We start from the raw sequence: 17,569 nt of genomic DNA, 5'->3' as shown, positions 1-17,569 counted from the left end.
AATAACTTGAAGCAGCCAACGGACTATACTTATATCTATTTATATAATGAGCATCAACTGACTCTATTCTCCAGCCACTTCCTTCAGAAATCCAATTACCAATTCTATTTATTATTTCATCAAAAGCTTGATGTAAAGTTTTTTTTATTTCGTTTGTGTTAATAATTTCTAAAGCCTTTGATTGAAAATAAGCTGATTTATATATTGTATCAGTTTTATCCATTTTTGCAAAAGTTATTTTTAAAACAACGTTTATTTTTATACCTTTTAAAGTTTTAAGTTCAGATTTAAGTATTTCATAAGAGTTGTTTATAGTTAAATATAATTGATTCTTTGGATCTTGTCTATATGTAATTTTAATTTCAAATTTCTTATAATATTGTTTTGTTGATCTCTCGATTTCCATCTATATATTATATTTAGAAAAAAAAATCACCAAGGAAAAAAGGATTAAAAAAATAATAAAATAAATAAAGTTTAAGAAGAATTAAAATATTTAAATTTATATCTTTTTCCGCTGGTTTTTGATATTCCACTTTTAACTTGGTTTTTTCCTTTGCAGCACATTGTTATTAACCCAGAATTAATACCAAGGTCTTTAGACGCTGCATAATTGCTTTTATATGTTTTTCTTCATTAGTATCACAGTCGGTTACAATAACTTTTTTAGGATTGTTTCGAGTATTATTTGGTCTGGGACAATCACATAATCTTTCAGCATTTTCTTCTTCAGTTAATAGACAACCACAGTTCCATTCAAATAAATTATTTTTTAAAAGATAAGGATCTATAACATTTTGTAATTTATCAATGACATGATTTTTATATTCATCGCTAACTATTTGATCAAGTTTTGATTTAATAACATTTCTTCTTTTAAGAACTTTCTTATATGAATTTTTGTCTGGATTCATTATTTCTCCTAAAGTGCTAGATAATTTTGGCATAATCATTCTATCTACCTTTCTATTAACCATCTATATATAATATACTTATAGAAAAAAAATCTCTAAAAACACGTAAAATTTAATACAGCTCTTCTTCTTTTTTACTTTTATATCCGTTAAGTTTAAATTCCTTCATATACGTTTCAAAAGGCATTGAATATTTTTTTTCTTTCTGCATTTCTAATAGTATTGTAAAAATATCCTGAATAACTTGTTTCTCTTCTTCTTTATTTACTTTTACAATCCGTGCTTTTGTTATTAGTTGTTTTATTTTGTGATGATGTGCTTTTAAAATAAATTTCTTGTCGTCAAGTTTTAGTCTGTTAGTAAATATGGTAATTACTGATGGAACAGCGCCAGCAACTGCTACAAATATAGGAATAGCTGGAACAAGTGCTAATGCAGCTGAGCAACCAAAGATACCTGCTGTAATATATAATCCGGTACTTACTCTCCCACAAAATTTATAACTTTTTCTGTAAGCAGCAGCTAGTTTGGTTAAGTGAATGATTAACTGATCTATTGTTTCTATTCCATTATTAGAAATTAGATTTTTATGACTCATTTATATAATATATTTTTTAAATTAAATTTCTTCCAATTCACTAAATGGTACCCAACTATTAAATTTTTCACTATAACCTTTCCATTTTACTAAAGCTTGTTTTTTCTTAAAGTCTCGTCTAATAACTTTTTCTATTCTAAAAACTTCTTGTGTAGTAGGTAAAAGTTCTTGTTCATAAAATGAACCTTGAATTATTTCATCATTTAAATCTTTAATAGTGTACGTTCTGGGATTTGTATTATTAATTTTATAAATTATAAATATTTCCTCTGTCCAGTTTGGTGTACATCCTTTTTCAAAATGTCTTTTAAGTTTGCTTAAGCGAACTCGATCACCAATTTTAAATTTTGTTTTACTCTTTGGTATCTTTAAATCACCATATAAATTAAAGTAAACAGTACCTTTATTTAAGTTTTTACTAGCTTCGGTTGGTGTCATTTTTATACTAGAATGTTTTGTTTTGTTATATTTATCAACCATATCCTGCAACTTATCTAAATAAGTATAAGTATTATTTGCTGTAAAATATTTCCACCTCATTCTTTTTAAACTTCTATTAAATCTTTCTATTACTACAGCCTTTCCTTCATTAAATGTATGGTACATATTAATCTTATTTTTATTCAAAAATGATTCAAACTTTTTATTATAAAATTCTTTTCCTTCATCTACCCATAAATTTTGTGGAATCCTTGCAGTCTTCGGGGACTTTCGTCCCTGAATTCTATCTTCAGAAATTATTTTTTCAGATGCTTCTGTAACAGATTCTCCAGTTTTATTCTTTAATGGAATAACCCAAGCATATTTACTAAATATATCAATAACAGTTAACAAGTACTTTACTCCTTTATTATATTTTGAAAAAGCTTGCATGTCAACTAAATCAGCTGACCAAGTATCATCAATATCATTAACTATCACTCTTCGTTTCCTAAATTTTCTTTTAATTGGTTTGTGTAATTCTTCTGCTAATTCATCGCTCCATGTGATTCCGGGGGTATACTCTACCCCCTTTTCCCGTTTTTTTACTTTTGTCTGGGTGTTAAACCCATAGGGAACTGTTGTTTCTGTCCCAGCCCAAGTTTGTATTTCGTTTTAATTATAGGTTTCACAACTAAATGTTTTGCAATTTTTTCTCCAAATGTTTTTGATTTAGTGTTATTTAAATTGGAAAGCATTTGCTTATCACATGTACCCTTTTTTACACCACTGTCATAGCAAAAATCATGGTCCATACATACTGCATCCAGTTCATTGACAGGGGGTCCATTATCTAGGGGATTTCCTTGCCCGCAATAATTATATCCTGGGAGTGTTAACCTTTCTTAGGTAATAAAGGTAACATTGCTTTGTGAATATCTAAATTACCCCCTGTACTTTTAACAAACTTTGATTTCATTTTTCCACAAGATAAACAAGTAGCCCTTATCATTTTTCTCCCGTTTTTTGTTGTAACATAATGAGGATTTATATTATCAGTAAATCTTCTTTCTTTCAAACAATATATTTTATTCTGTAAACTCATCTATATCATATGTATTTAAAACTTTTAACTGGGTTTAAAACCTGTGGGTTTTAAATTATCCGGCATTGGTCAGTCCGGACCAAAGACTAAATGTTTTTTTGGTTAAACCAAAGGTTTTCATTCGGTTTAACTAAAGATTTAAAAGATTTTCAGCTTGTATCTTTGATAAAGCCTGTGGGTTTTAAAGTGTCCGGCATTGGATTTTTTAAAATAGGGACAAGGGGTCAGGGGGGGGGGGGGGGGGCAAGGTTGTGCCAGAAACATCATGTCTCTAACTACTGAGGTGCAATTACTTTCTGTAGTAGCCCGGAGGCACCAGTAGTGATTTTCCTCCACCATCAAAAGCTGGCAAAGTGGCCAAATTTACTGTATTGTTTCGGTGTAACTGCTAAAAACTATATGGTTGGCTTTCGCGTGGCTGAAAAATGGCAAGAACGCGTGTACTAGGTTAAGATTTAGCCCGGGTGTGAAGGGACATAGTCATAAAGCCTCTTGAAATGAAAGTGCGGTTTTATAAAATAATTACGTTTCCGTCAAATCACTGCCAGTAATACTTTTTACATACAAAAATATTCAAAATCATCGGAGTTAATGGATAGTCTATAAATGTTAACATCCGAGTTCAGCGACAGCACTAGCGGCCGTTATCGACAGTACTTTTTTTCGACCATGCCTATTTAACGGCTTATATATTTTTTCAGGAATAACGTAGAACCCGGAAACTTCACACAGGTGTTCCGTAAGGGCACATCCGTTAGATCAGATGATAAAAGTTTTCACAGGTTGTTCATAAACAGAACAATTAGCGCAAAACTTTGGATTTTTGCTCATTTTTCAATCTGAAGAAATTGTTAGCAAATATCTAAAAACATAACCATCGTTTTTGGCCCAGAAATTGTAAATGTAAGCCATGTTCATTCCTTGACAAAACTGTCAAGTTGATTTGCAAGAATTGGCTTCGTTTTATTAGAATTAAATGAAAAACTTTACCTACCGATTTACAGCTGGGTTACATTTCCAGCTGGGTTACATTTCCAGCGGGCGCCAGGATAGCCGGTTATCCAGTGTGATATAGTTAACACTAGAAACTTCTAAGGGCCATTACTCTGGTGTTACTTGGGCAACCTGACTGAAACTTGACAGGCCGCATTTCCCTATAGTGGTGAACATGTATATGAAGTTTAATTTAAATATTCCAAACATTACTTCCTAGATATGGCTCCGGACGGACGGACGGACATCGCCAAAACTATATCCCTCCGCCTTCGGCGGGGTATAATTACGAGTAATGCTTCAATTTTGTAATGTTTAGCAGTATATCATCAAAACACAGAAATCTTTCTTAAACAAACAACATGGCCCTTTAATGCAGTCCTTTTCCGGAATTCAATGTATATATCAGTAAACTGACAATTGTTTTGTAAAGTAATTTTCATGTTTTAAACGTTCAATTTTCGTGTAAAACAACACCCTTCTTTCTATGATATGACGTTGTTTGATTTTTTTGCTTACCGTTAAAATCACGTGACATCGCTACAAGAGGATAATCACATACCAATCAGCCGATTGAAAAGAGAATAACGGTAAATTGTTGGAAAACTTGTCAAAATTATAGCGCTACATATACACGACGAAACTTACTTACATTCAAAATTATGTTGTACAATGCATAACAGTGTAAACTGAAACAGGGGAAGATGAGCAAGTGTAGTGAAATACAGTTGACGGAAAAATCTAAGGAAGATTTTGCAAAATGGAATGTTGCAGTAGATTTACATGCAGCTGGAAAATTCTTAGACGCAGTTGAAACTTATCGTTCCATGCACGAGACCAGCGCGAGGATATTTTACAACATGGCGGTTGCTTATATCAACCTTGAGGATTTCAAAAATGCAGTTACGGTAAGGTAAATTTTCATACAGTTTACACCCAGACTATCTCCTCAACTGTTGAAGGAACACGTTTGTCGAGTTGGGTTTTTCTTGTCATCAGATTTGTGTAACATACATGCAATTGCATATATAAATAGCAGCAAGTTGAAATCACAGCATAGGCCTATAGGTATAAATGTATTCCAATATTTTAAATGATAATAATAACAACAACAATAATGACAAAGCCATTATTTGAAGAGAAAAGTTGAGGTCCTCATATATCTTAACTGCATATATCAGTTGTATATTTTATATTCTTATAACTGGTAGCGGGTAAACCGGTAAGCAGGCTGGGCACATCTCCCAATCGGGGTAAATTACCTCGTTCGGGGTAATATACCCCAATCGGGGTACAACTAGAACAATAGAAAAGCACAAAAAAATTGATATTTCTTTTTTCTTTAAAGTGCTAACATAAATATTTTTACTAAAGCTTTATATCATCATTACAAACATGCCTATCTACCATTTTATGAATTTTGCATATGTTAAAAAATGGTGAAATTCTGAAATTTTTACAACAAAGATCTGTTAAAAAATTATCATATTGTCAACTGTTTATATCATATGAAGTTGACTGGAAAATATGAGCATTAGCAATTCATTCATAAAAAAGTTATTAAAAATTTTGTACTTTTCTATTGTTCTTGTTTTACCCCGATCGGGGTATATTACCCCGAACGAGGTAATTTACCCCGATTGGGAGATGTGCCCAGCCTGGTAAGCGCACCCTCCAAAATGTTACAAAATTTGTGGTACCAATCACTGCCAATCTCATTTCTTCAAATAAACTGCATAGTACATATATTATGTATGCTAGCTGGACAGTCTTCCGTGAAATAAACACATCATTCTCTCTCTCTTTCAGTGTTTCACATCTGCCGTGGAAAAAGATGAAAATCTTGCTGTTGCCTTTTTTCAGAGAGGAACTCTGTACCTGGAACGCAAAAAGTAAGTTTCAGTTATTAAAGGTGTGTAAACCCTTATGTACTATAAAATGGCCCTGTTGCACGGTATATGATGGTTCTGTAGTGATTCAAATACAACAGTTCCAAAATGAAAGCATCTCAGTCTGCGGGTTGTTTTGGAAAACATATACACGGGTACTAAACAGTGCCTGCGGTACTGACTGTGCCGACGAGGATTGAAGGCACTTCGCTTCCTGTACCGCAGGTACTTCGTCAATGTTTACAAAACGAGCGAGATCGGTGAGTGATTTTTTGTCATTTTGTTACTCATGAAGATTTTTTTCAAAAATCGGGGAATGTAGCGGGGTGTAGATGTATCTTATCTACATATCCATGCTAAAATTTGTGGCAAATGATCAATTTCCTAGAAACGTAAGGACAAATAAGTGGGGAATGAAACGTGATTTTTTTCACATCAGTGACTGTATAGGCTCATTTCTTTTCGCTGACCCAAACGATGTTGTCTCTGCCGTCGCAAATTATATTTATAAATGACATGTGATTTGCTAAAACATAAAATGTGTCCAGAAAATTTTGAATTTGTACGTTATGCCAATTTTGGAAAAGTGCCGCAGGCATTTTGACGATGCCGCAGCCCCTTCGAGGTGCCGCAGGCACTTCAAAAAGTTTCATAAATTTGGCCCATAACTACATCTCAAATAAATCGCATTCGTACGATTATATTTTATATTCACAAATATAAAAAGTTTAGCAATCGGTTTATCATCGCGGGTAATTTATAACCTTAAACTATAGTACGCGATTGTTCCGGTCAGTACGTTGAAGCAAACTGTATTCCAAAACATTTTGCTTTTTGAAAATTGCCTTCTCTGCCCGTCCTATGCTGCTCGATATGTTTGTTGTTTTTTTTTTCAAAGTTTTGTTTGCAGGGAATAAAATAGGTTTTTACGTACATGTAAAAACTATTAAAATTCTCCCGTTTGATCGTTTATGAGCTATATTAATTTCTCCTTCTTTTTTCTGAAAACATTTTTAAAATATTTTTTTTTATAGATATACTTAATATTTACAGGAAACATTAGGCTATTAAAATAACTACAGAAAATTTCAAACATCGATACAGTTTCTGATTTTATACCGTAATAACTGTCTAGCTAGTAAATGTCAACTGTCCACAATGGGCTCTTACACAAATGGTATCGAGATTATAATGTGAATCATCGCAATAATATTTACAGGAAACTTTTGACTATTGAGACTCTTATTAGAAAACTTCGCTTTATCACGATAATTTCTTGAAGTATCGCGACAACTACCTATCTATCTCGTGGCAGAGGTTACAATGCAGTAATTCGGTCAAAATGTGCTTCCGTGGTGTATCGAAAGAAGTCCCTAATAAGTAGATCCTAATTTTTCCATTTTTCGCGCGTTTGCGTGTAAATCGGGAGCCAAATGGGCATCATTCCACTCGTGGAATGAATTTTACATAAAATAGGACATTTTTCATGCTAATATTCGCTTGTTTTCGGGTTGTTTTACGTGAAAACAAAAGTAGGGTTTTTATTCTGCGGACCGCTTTCTGGAGGGTACCTGACTTCAGTTGACTTGCATTCCACTGCATACTATTCAACACCCCTTTTTCTTTTCGTTTTCTTGAAGGAAATGTTGTTTCTCTGTTCTTCCATTTGTCTCTTTGTCTAGTTTCGGCCAAATTTATGTCCCGATACTTTTTGAAAGTGCCTGCGGCACCTCGAAGGGGCTGCGGCATCGTCAAAATGCCTGCGGCACTTTTCCAAAAGTAGCATAACGTTCAAATTCGGAATTTTCTGGACACATTTTATGTTTTAGCAGATCACATGTAATTTATAAATATAATTTACGACGGCAGAGACAACATCGTTTGGGTCAGCGAAAAGAAATCGAGTCTAAACAGTCACTGATGTGAAAAAATCAGGTTTCATTCACAACTTATTTGTCCTTACGTTTCTAGGAAATTGTTCATTTGCCACAAATTTTAGCATGGATTTGTAGATAAGATACATCTACACCCCGCTACATTCTCCGATTTTTGAAAAAATACTCCATGCAGTAACAAAATGACAAAAATGACAAAAATCACTCACCGATCTCGCTCGTTTTGTAAACATTGACGAAGTACCTGCGGTACAGGAAGCGAAGTGCCTCCAATCCTCGTCGGCACAGTCAGTACCGCAGGCACTGTTTAGTACCCGTGATATAAGTGTCGAAGAATTGCATAGTTTAGTTTTTCTGGTACTTTTTTTATCATTTCATGGAACTTAAAAAAATATTTATCAAACTAACAGCAAAGATTTCATTTCGAAAAATAAGTTTTATGATCCTTTTTGTACTTAGAAAATTGGAATTTCTTACTTAAAATTTTGTTTGTCATTTTTTTTTTTTTTTTTTTTTTTTTTGCAAACTAAAATTTGTAACTATAAATCTTAGATTAGGAGGTGGGTCAAGAACAATAACTCTGTCTTGTATTTTGTCAGAATTATGACACATTTAATTTGGAAAATGGATTTGTCTTGGTTAACTTTGTTTATGTTCACTTTTTTTGAATACCATAGTTTTCAAAATTGCTACGTATTTTTGATATCAGTAGATGAGAAAGAAGATCAAGAATCGTAATTCTTGTCTTGCATATCGCCTTATATCAAACACTTATAGTCGAGCGTTTGCACCCGCAGGTGGTGCTCTTGTATTTAAATATGATGATATTTTATTTTTTTTTAGACAAATTGCCGGGAAATGGCACCTAAATTTATCTTCCGTTTTTATCTTTACTAAATGAGAAAAAAAATTTAATACATGTATAGACAAGCAGACAATGTTTACGTTATATTCTATTGAATTTATTTACTTTTGGAGGTATTTGATAAAGACTGTAATTGGTGAAATCCACAAAACAATACAGGAGTTTTCAATTTTGCTTCACATTGTATTAGATGATCAAGTTAGATAACCCTTGGTAGACTTTAGTACATTGTATATATTCGATTGAAACTTCAAACTTGGCATTCTCTTCATCAGACGTACATTTACATGTCCAAGTTACAGAACTTTTGGTTGAAATTCATTCAGATTATGACCCTTTTGATATAAAAAATATGTTGAAGTTTTGCCTGTAAATTGTTACACAGCCATAATAAAACTTGAACTATCAAAAATAACTTGCTTACGAAAATGTTCGACATCGAAACTGTCGAATAGCCGATGGCGTTTTTTTTTTGCGGACAGCTCTGGTTATTGGATTGAACAATAGTAAAGCATAATGCAATTTCAAGAAAGTCTGCCCCCGGAATGTTGTTGTCGTTTTTATTGAGAAAGCAAATTCATTGTGTAATTGTACAAAAACAGTGTGGTTTAACCCTTACCATGCTGGACACAATTGATTCTGCCTTTGCGACCAGTGCAGATCATGATCAGCCTGCAAATCCGTGCAGTCTGATCATGACCTGCACTGTTCACCATTCAGTCAGTAACTTTTTGGTATGCACCCCTTTTAACAGATAATGGTACTGTTCAAATTGAAAGACGGACACATTCATTATAGAAATTTAGCAGAGTAAGGGGTAATTAGCCTATAAAACACAAAATATTGTGTTAACATTTTGTTAAGTAATTCGATGACTCTTCGATATATACATTACTATAATTTAAAACGGAATAGATCTAGTCTGTTCTCTCTTTAATATTTACATCATAAATACCTCATGAGGTATTTTTATCTACAAAAAAAAAACATTGTTGCCGTTTTGGTCAAGTCTTTTTATCAAATCTAAGTTATACATTTTGTAGCAAAATATAAACTCCCCCAAAACATAAATCTGTCTGGCAGGAAAATGTTTGAATTAACATCGGAAATTTTAGGAAGCCATCCAGCTGACTTTCGGAAGGTCGGTGATTCTACCCAGGTGCCCGCCCGTGATGAAATAATGCAAGGAGAGGCAGCTGGGGTCTTCTTCCACCATCAAGGGGCCTCCGTGACCGAGTGGTTAAGGTCGCTGACTTCAAATCACTTGCCCCTCGTCGATGTGGGTTCGAGCCTCACTCGGGGCGTTGAATTCTTCATGTGAGGAAGCCATCCAGCTGGCTTACGGAAGGTCGGTGGTTCTACCCGGGTGCCCGCTCGTGATGAAATAATGCACGGAGGGGCACCTGGGGTCTTCCTTCACCATTAAAAGCTGGAAAGCCGCCATATGACTTATCATGTGTCGGTGCGACGTTAAACCCAACACAATAAAAAATCCTCCACCATCAAAGCTGGAAAGTCGCCATATGACCTATAATTGTATCGATGCGACGTTAATCCCAACAAAAACAAAACACTGGAAAGTTTACTTTAAGCATGATCTTTCTCTCTCGTTTTCAGTGTTCAAGACGCCATATCAGATCTGGAAATGACCCGGATATTGTTGCGTGGTAACGCCTATATCAATTACAAACCGTTGGGTCTATTCTGCCATCTTCATGGTTTTACGGTACAGTACAACTTAGAATTAATGTATAACAGATTTTTTAAAGAAAAAATGAGGAATAGAAAGTGAAAAACAGTTTGTCTTTTTTTCTTTCTTTTTTTTTTCATACTAACCACGACTACCAGATTGGCTGAGAATGTTTTTGAATTGCTAATGTTGAAATGTCTATGTCAAATGCATGTTTGCATAAACAAAGCAAAGTATGTGTTTTTTTCACATTTTCAGATTTTGTATAACCTTGCTGTGGCATATCTTCTCGACGGAGATGACCGCGAGTTCCGAACGCTATTAACGGAAGCTGCGCACTATGCTGATTATTTTCAACGGGAGCATATCACGGACACGTTCAAACTATTTGAGGTACTTCATTTTTACGGCATTTTTCGATTGGCCGATATTTATTTGAAAACAACGAAAAAGCATTCAAATGGAGTTGATATTTTTCCTAGTAATTGGCAACCTGAGAATCTGCTAACCTACTGCCAATATTCCAAAAAGACTAAATCTAAATCAGGCTATGTCTTTTTGTAAGTACTTTTCTTCCTAGTTGTTTATTGGATAGCTTGAAAAGGTTTCTTAGAAACCTTTACCTTGTACACATTCAGCTCCGAATATCATTCATTTCATGGAACACATCAGACATCGGTTACCCTTCTTTGCTGAAGACTCACAAACCGGTCATATCAGCTCCTAGTACGGTTCGAACATTCAACTTTCCATTCCTGAGGCGGAAGCTAACGTGTATACGTGTACTTATTCTCACGAAATAAAATATGGGATTTAAGGTTTGTTAGCTGATCTATTCGAAGAATAGTCCGAGCTATTCTACTCACCCTGGCGTCGGCTTCGGTGTCACACCTTGGTTAAAGTTTTTCATGCAAGTAGCTATTATTGAAAGACATACAGCTTTGAAACTTTTTTCTTTTTCTAGGTCAATAAACAACCTCACAGGATCAAGGCCCATAGCTCTGAAATGTAGTTTCGGCAAATTTTGCCCTCTTTTGGACTTAGAAAATCCTGGTTAAAGTTTTGCATGCAAGTAGCTATTATTGAAAGACATACAGCTTTGAAACTTTTTTCTTTTTCTAGGTCAATAAACAACCTCACAGGATCAAGGCCCATAGCTCTGAAATGTAGTTTCGGCAAATTTTGCCCTCTTTTGGACTTAAAAAATTCTGGTTAAAGTTTTGCATGCAAGTTGCTATCTCCAAAACTAATGCAGTTATTGATTTGAAACTTCACATGTGTCTTCCGGGTTATACAACTAGGTGATAGCGTCAAGTCCAATAACTCTGACATGTATTTTGGCCAAATTATGCCCCCTTTTGGACTTAGAAAAGCCTGGTTAAAGTTTTGCGTGCATGTTACTTTCGCCAAAACTAATGCAAATATTGAATTGTTTCGGGTTTATAAAACTAGGCGATAGCATCAAGTCCTATAACTCTGACATGTATTTTGCAAAATAATGTCCCCTTTTGACGTTAAAAACTTTTTGGTCTCAAAACTAATTCAGATACTGGATTTAGGATAATATTCCTGTTTCTGGGACAGCAGTTCGAATAGTCGAGCACTGGCTGTCTTACGCACATCTCTTGTGTGTGTTTTTTTTTTCAGTTTGGTCCAGAAATTCATGTACTTTATAAACGGCTGTTATACTATGATGTGTGCCATTTTCATTGTCTTTGATACTGTCCGTAGCTGCAGATATTTCAATTAAAGAAATCTTAAATAACATAATTTAAATGCACATATTTCCTGTGTGAATACCAAATCCCTTTTAGGGCAGTTTCTCTTTTAACTTTTGTTACGCTTGAAATCATCGTTTATCAATTGCGTTTAGTTGATATACATTGTATGGTACTTATCAAAGCTGGCGGGCGAATTACATTTCAGAGAAAATGTGACTCCTTCTGGTCTTACCTTCTGTACTCTCACCATCCAGCTTACGGAACAAACAGAACAGGGTGCATCCTGAATCTTTCATGTTTCTGAATTTCACAGTATCAGATTGCACTTTTTATTATATGAATTAGAATCTATGTAGTCGTGTTTCCATGGCATCGTTGTATGAAAAAAGTTAAAGCAGATCAAGACTCATTTCTCTTTTCTGTGTTGAGTGATATACAATGATTTCATTAAAAAAAAACATTTCAGGCTAGTCGTATCTATGGCAACATGACCATGAAATGTTTGAATTTTACGACCTTTATTAATTTAACTTTGACGTATGTGTGTAATTCTCGTATTCGCTTGATGTGCGGCTCATAATGATCGTATATAATTTAATTGAAAAGGAACTTACTTTTAGTCACATAGTGAGTGCGAACTGCTTTTGAACATTGAAAAAATGGTAAAGACGTCATCCAGTTCACTATTGGCTTGCAAAATTATGTGGTTCGATATCTCGGTGTTAATACCTGTCAGGGACAACTTTTATTTCCCTCCGCCATTCAACTGACAAGTCTCCATTAGGCAGACCAGTTTCCGGTGTTATTTTTTAGAGCGGATGCAGTGGTCCAGGGGTAACAGTCAGATTATGAAGGGTCGTAAGTTGGAGCCCCCACTCATTCAACTAAAATTACTAACATTGGTATAAGAGTTTTGTGTATGAGTGCTTTTTACCAGACACGTTAAAGAAACAGTGAATCTTCTGGAAGTTGAGCGTGTTCTTTATATACCTTGAATTATCCTTCAAGTAAAATTACTAATTTTCTAGAGGAGTCACACGTATGAGCGAAAGATAAGCTTACAAACAAACAAACAAAATTTAAAGTTTCACATTTAATTTAACGTGAGAGAAAAAACTTACAAACATATGATATCTTGTTTTGGAAAGTTCTCATTACCATTTTCTTCATTAAATGTAATTATCATTTACAGGAGTTTCGATGGCCTGACATTAAGCCGATAAAGGTGACAACAATGGCAGTGTTTGCTCCACCAAAAGAAGTCACAAAGAACCTCGACCGGAAACAGCCGTCCAAATCTAGAAAATCTATGGTTGTCTTTGCATCTAACGAAAATGACAATACACCCTCTTTCGTTGGCTCTAAAACGGTAAGTTTGGTTAATAAAGTACTTTATCACACGTTTGACGTGACGTCGAAGGAGTACATATAATTTTGGTATCACACTAGTGTAATAAGTGTGAGAGACGTTGGTCCATTGACTTGGCCTGTAACAGGTAAAAAAAGAAGAAATGTGTAATATTATGTTTCAGCAGGCAAAGCTTACATATGATAAAAAGAATGTTATTACATTGTGTCTTTCCACGTAGAACTTATTAAACTCGTTGAAAAAAATTGATAAAGTGCTCGGCCGAGCCTCCCATTTCCGGGGATGATCGGATAAACTGGCTTGTATACAGTAGTTTAAAACCGTCTTCCAGTGATTAAACTTGGTAGGACGATTTGACTTGTATTTGAAGGGTTTAGTCAGACATAATATCCAGATGTTTCGGAAGTCTTATTCTTAACGGAGTTATGGCTTAGATACATTATAATACAGTGTCCGTCACAACGCGTCCGTTGTCCGTACGTTATTCACCAGTAAATAGTGTGTTCTTATATGTGTGGCTTGGGTAATTATTTTAAAATTATAGATGAAAGCCTATTTTTATTTCTTTTGGTTTCCATAATTAGTACTGGAATGAAAATAGAGTTTCCGACATTCTTGCACACTTGTTTTGGGTATCCGATACTACCTGCTGAAAGTTTCCTAAACTCTGCCACCTCCTTAATTAGGTGAGCGTTAAGGGTTTTGATTTCGAATACTGATGTATATTAAAGATGTAAACGTATGTTGTGAACTTTGATTTGTCACGTGGCTATAACTTTTTTTAGGTTGACGATCTTCGCAGAGATCTGAATGAAAAACGTTCCATTGATGGCAGAAGTGGTTCTATAAAACAAAGGTTACTTCGGAAAATGAAATCTACAGGAGACATGAATGTTCCATCATATATAAGAGAGAACATACCAACACCTCGGAAACAACGACATTCAACCGGAAGTCTTCGGGTAGATTCAGATATACCGTACAAATCGTTCAAAGAAAGAAAACGAAGTAAGAAGTCTTCGCGGAAGGAGGCACGTGCGACATCAAGTAAACGGAACAGTGATATTGCTGACAGTGGTGGGGAGGCTGTAAAAGAAGATCTTCCAGAAAACGACAGAACCACACGAGAACCTTACCCATGCAGTGCAAAAAATGATTGTAGTGACTGTTTTAAAAGTTCGGCTACAGTAGATACGGATCCAACGTATATTCCCATTCAGTCAGTCGAGAAAGATTTACAGACAGAAACACACACTGACAGTTTACTGCAGAATGTTAGTGCTGTTAACAAGCGTCATTTTAAAGGCAAGGCAAGATCACTTGGGGATATAAAGCGCACAAAGCACAAGACATTAAGTCAGGAAAGAAGATCTACGGGCGACCTAGAAAAGGCTAGAAGTAATTCTTTGTTGCCTCTAGAACGGAAGAAAAAATCTCATTCTTCATTGCTGAAGCTGATGAAATCGAAGTCGAACAAGCATAATGCAGATCATCCAACAGTGGTAATGGAAGGATGTAAGGCTGTTGGAGATTTACTAACAATGTTGGTACCTGTTGACAGTTCTATAAAGAACAATGTTGAAACGTCAGAAATAGAGACAGAATTTGGAAAACTTGATATAAACAACAATGAAAAAAGTTCTGTAAATGTTAAGACTGCCTCTAGGTACTCACTGGGATCTGTGTTTGGAGACCGTTCAACCGTTGTTAAATATGCTTTGACTGAAGCGTGTGACATCCTTACTGCAACTGTGACACCTACAATAGGCGCTTCTGAAGCTTCTAAACAGAAGAAAGATGTATCAAAACAAAGAGATAGAGTTTTAAGAGGATTAAATGAACCGGAACAACATAAAACGAAACCAAGCACAAAGAAAAGACGGGCTCCAGAACCTCCGAAGCTTAGTATTGGGTTGCCACTGCTTGCAGCTGGCAATCTAGTAACTGCACTTGTGCATCAAGATTATGATCAACTAGCAGATGACGGATCAAAGCTTATTGAAAACACAAAAACTGTGACATATACAACTTATGATAGTACCAATATAAAAGACGTTAGCACGATAGGTGCCACAAGAGAAAGACTTAGTGCAACTACCAGTTTCAGTAATGAGTGTAGTAAAGAGGTCAATACAGTAAGTAATACATCTGAACATTTAGAATCGGCTTTTGTATTTCCGCCTGTTTCGAAGAACCCGATTACACAAGACGTGAATAACAATACTTTGACATCAAAGATTGTACAAACCAATTGCAAAGAACCCAAAACTCCAGTGTACGTCAATGCAAGAATGGCTACGGAAGTCGTAAAAAGAGATGTTGAGAGTAAAGGCTCAGAATTCGGAATCGAATTGGATAAAAGTTATCAACAATGGAACGACTTTATACCATCTAAGAAAAGTAAATTATTTAAATCCAAAAAGACGAAGAGACCTCCTCCATCTTATCCCCCACCTCCACTCAGGATCGATTTTCGAAAACAATGCAAGTCTAAAAAAGTAAAGTCGAACGAATTAACATTAAACGGTTTCATAGGAAATTCTTTGCTCGCATCTGGTAAAATGCTTGGCGCGATCGTTCCAGCAGCTAAAGAAGAAGATAGTGATGCTAGCAATTTACGTAGACCTGAAGTGAACATAAACAAAACAGCAGACGACATTTCATGCAACGAAAATATGGGTGAATTGAGTCATTTAATGGAAGCAACATGTAAAATCGGGCTAGGAAATACTGAAAAAGAGGAACATACTTACGTGAATATAAGTGAAAGTTTAGGAGAATGTCGTACATACGTGGATGCTGGGGACACTTGCTTAACTAGTGGCAACAGAAGCCGAAACGCACAACAGGAACCGGAAGGGATAAGCGGGATTCTTCGGACTTCTAGTAACATACTACGAGCGTTTGTGACATCTAGTCAGGACACTCGAGAAGCTTTTGAAGAATTCGTGCACAAGCAACGAAACAACCGCACTAAACACGAGTTCTGTGGTAAACTTTTGAATGAAGACTGTTCAAACGACAGCGAAAATGACTATGTAAATATGACTGAGCTAAGAACATAGCTTTTAGATACCTAACTTCCGTCTGTAACATGTGTAGCTATTAGAACAGTTAATACAGCTTATTTTTTACAAACGCATAACTATGTCTGTTAATAATTGCTTGTATCCGTATATTACCATTCTTTTATGAAAGTTGTTGTAAAATATGTTTTTGTTTACTTTGATATATTTCATTCAAAAACAAAGTTATACATGCATAGATATCTATGCCAATAAAATATTGTACATTTATATCGAGTTTGTGTAAGTACGCCTGATCTTTTTTGGCTCGACTATTCTAGGAATAGGTACAGTTATTGCACTTGGTGGTATGATATATTGAAACTTCATACACTTGTTTACTATGATCATCTGACATGCAGAGCACTTTTTGTTTTCTGTAACAAACCTTTAAAAAGTCGCCGGCAGCTCTTGTTCTGTTTCCCAGCTTGTGTACTTTTCACTTCATTGCATTTCAGTCTTTCAAGGTTAGAGCCTGGGCGAGCATCCAACACAATGATGTTACAATAATATGTGTACTAACAATCGAATCCATGTGTTCAAATTCAATACGATTTCTTAAAATATGCTTACCAAAATCCACACACATGTATTTCATAAACTGTTTACATATATCAAGCAAGGTGGAAAGATAATGGACAGTATCTGGTTATAGAAAAATGTAAATAATAAATAAATAAAATCAACCTGGCAGGAATGTCTGTCATTTCAGCACATGGGCACAATTTCTTTAAATATATCTCCAAAGCTACAATGCCAATTTCAAACTTCAAAAAGAAACTCCTGAAAAAAACTGTATATATGCCCGTCTCTGAAAGAGCGGGGCGTATTATGTGAACACCCGTGGCGGCGGGCGGCGGCCAAAACGGGCGGCGTCCAAAACATGTCCGCTCTCTTCATCGGATCTTCACCAAACTTGCTGAAAATGTTTGTGGGCATAATATCTCGGCCAAGTTCGATAACCAGCCAAATCGCCCGAGGCACTCTTGAAATGTGTCTCTTGAATTACTCGAAAAACTGCGAATTTAGCCTTGCCGCTCTGTAA

The 17,569-nt window shown here is 35.2% G+C and overlaps 1 protein-coding gene across 1 annotated transcript; it reads left to right on the top strand.

Moving 5' to 3' along the window:
- The first annotated feature begins 4,602 nt into the window (after positions 1 to 4,602).
- On the top strand, positions 4,603 to 17,050 carry LOC123559483 (uncharacterized). The gene is made up of 6 exons (XM_045351348.2): positions 4,603 to 4,938; positions 5,840 to 5,922; positions 10,297 to 10,405; positions 10,628 to 10,762; positions 13,283 to 13,459; positions 14,245 to 17,050. The coding sequence occupies exons 1-6, from the start codon at positions 4,735 to 4,737 to the stop codon at positions 16,522 to 16,524; spliced, it is 2,988 nt and encodes a 995-aa protein (XP_045207283.2). The 5' UTR covers positions 4,603 to 4,734; the 3' UTR covers positions 16,525 to 17,050.
- Positions 17,051 to 17,569: the final 519 nt, after the last annotated feature.

Source organism: Mercenaria mercenaria, chromosome 15 (genome assembly GCF_021730395.1).
Source record: "Mercenaria mercenaria strain notata chromosome 15, MADL_Memer_1, whole genome shotgun sequence".
NCBI classification, from domain to species: domain Eukaryota; kingdom Metazoa; phylum Mollusca; class Bivalvia; order Venerida; family Veneridae; genus Mercenaria; species Mercenaria mercenaria.
Note: the sequence above shows the minus strand (reverse complement) of the source record. Positions and strands in the feature narration are given on the sequence as shown.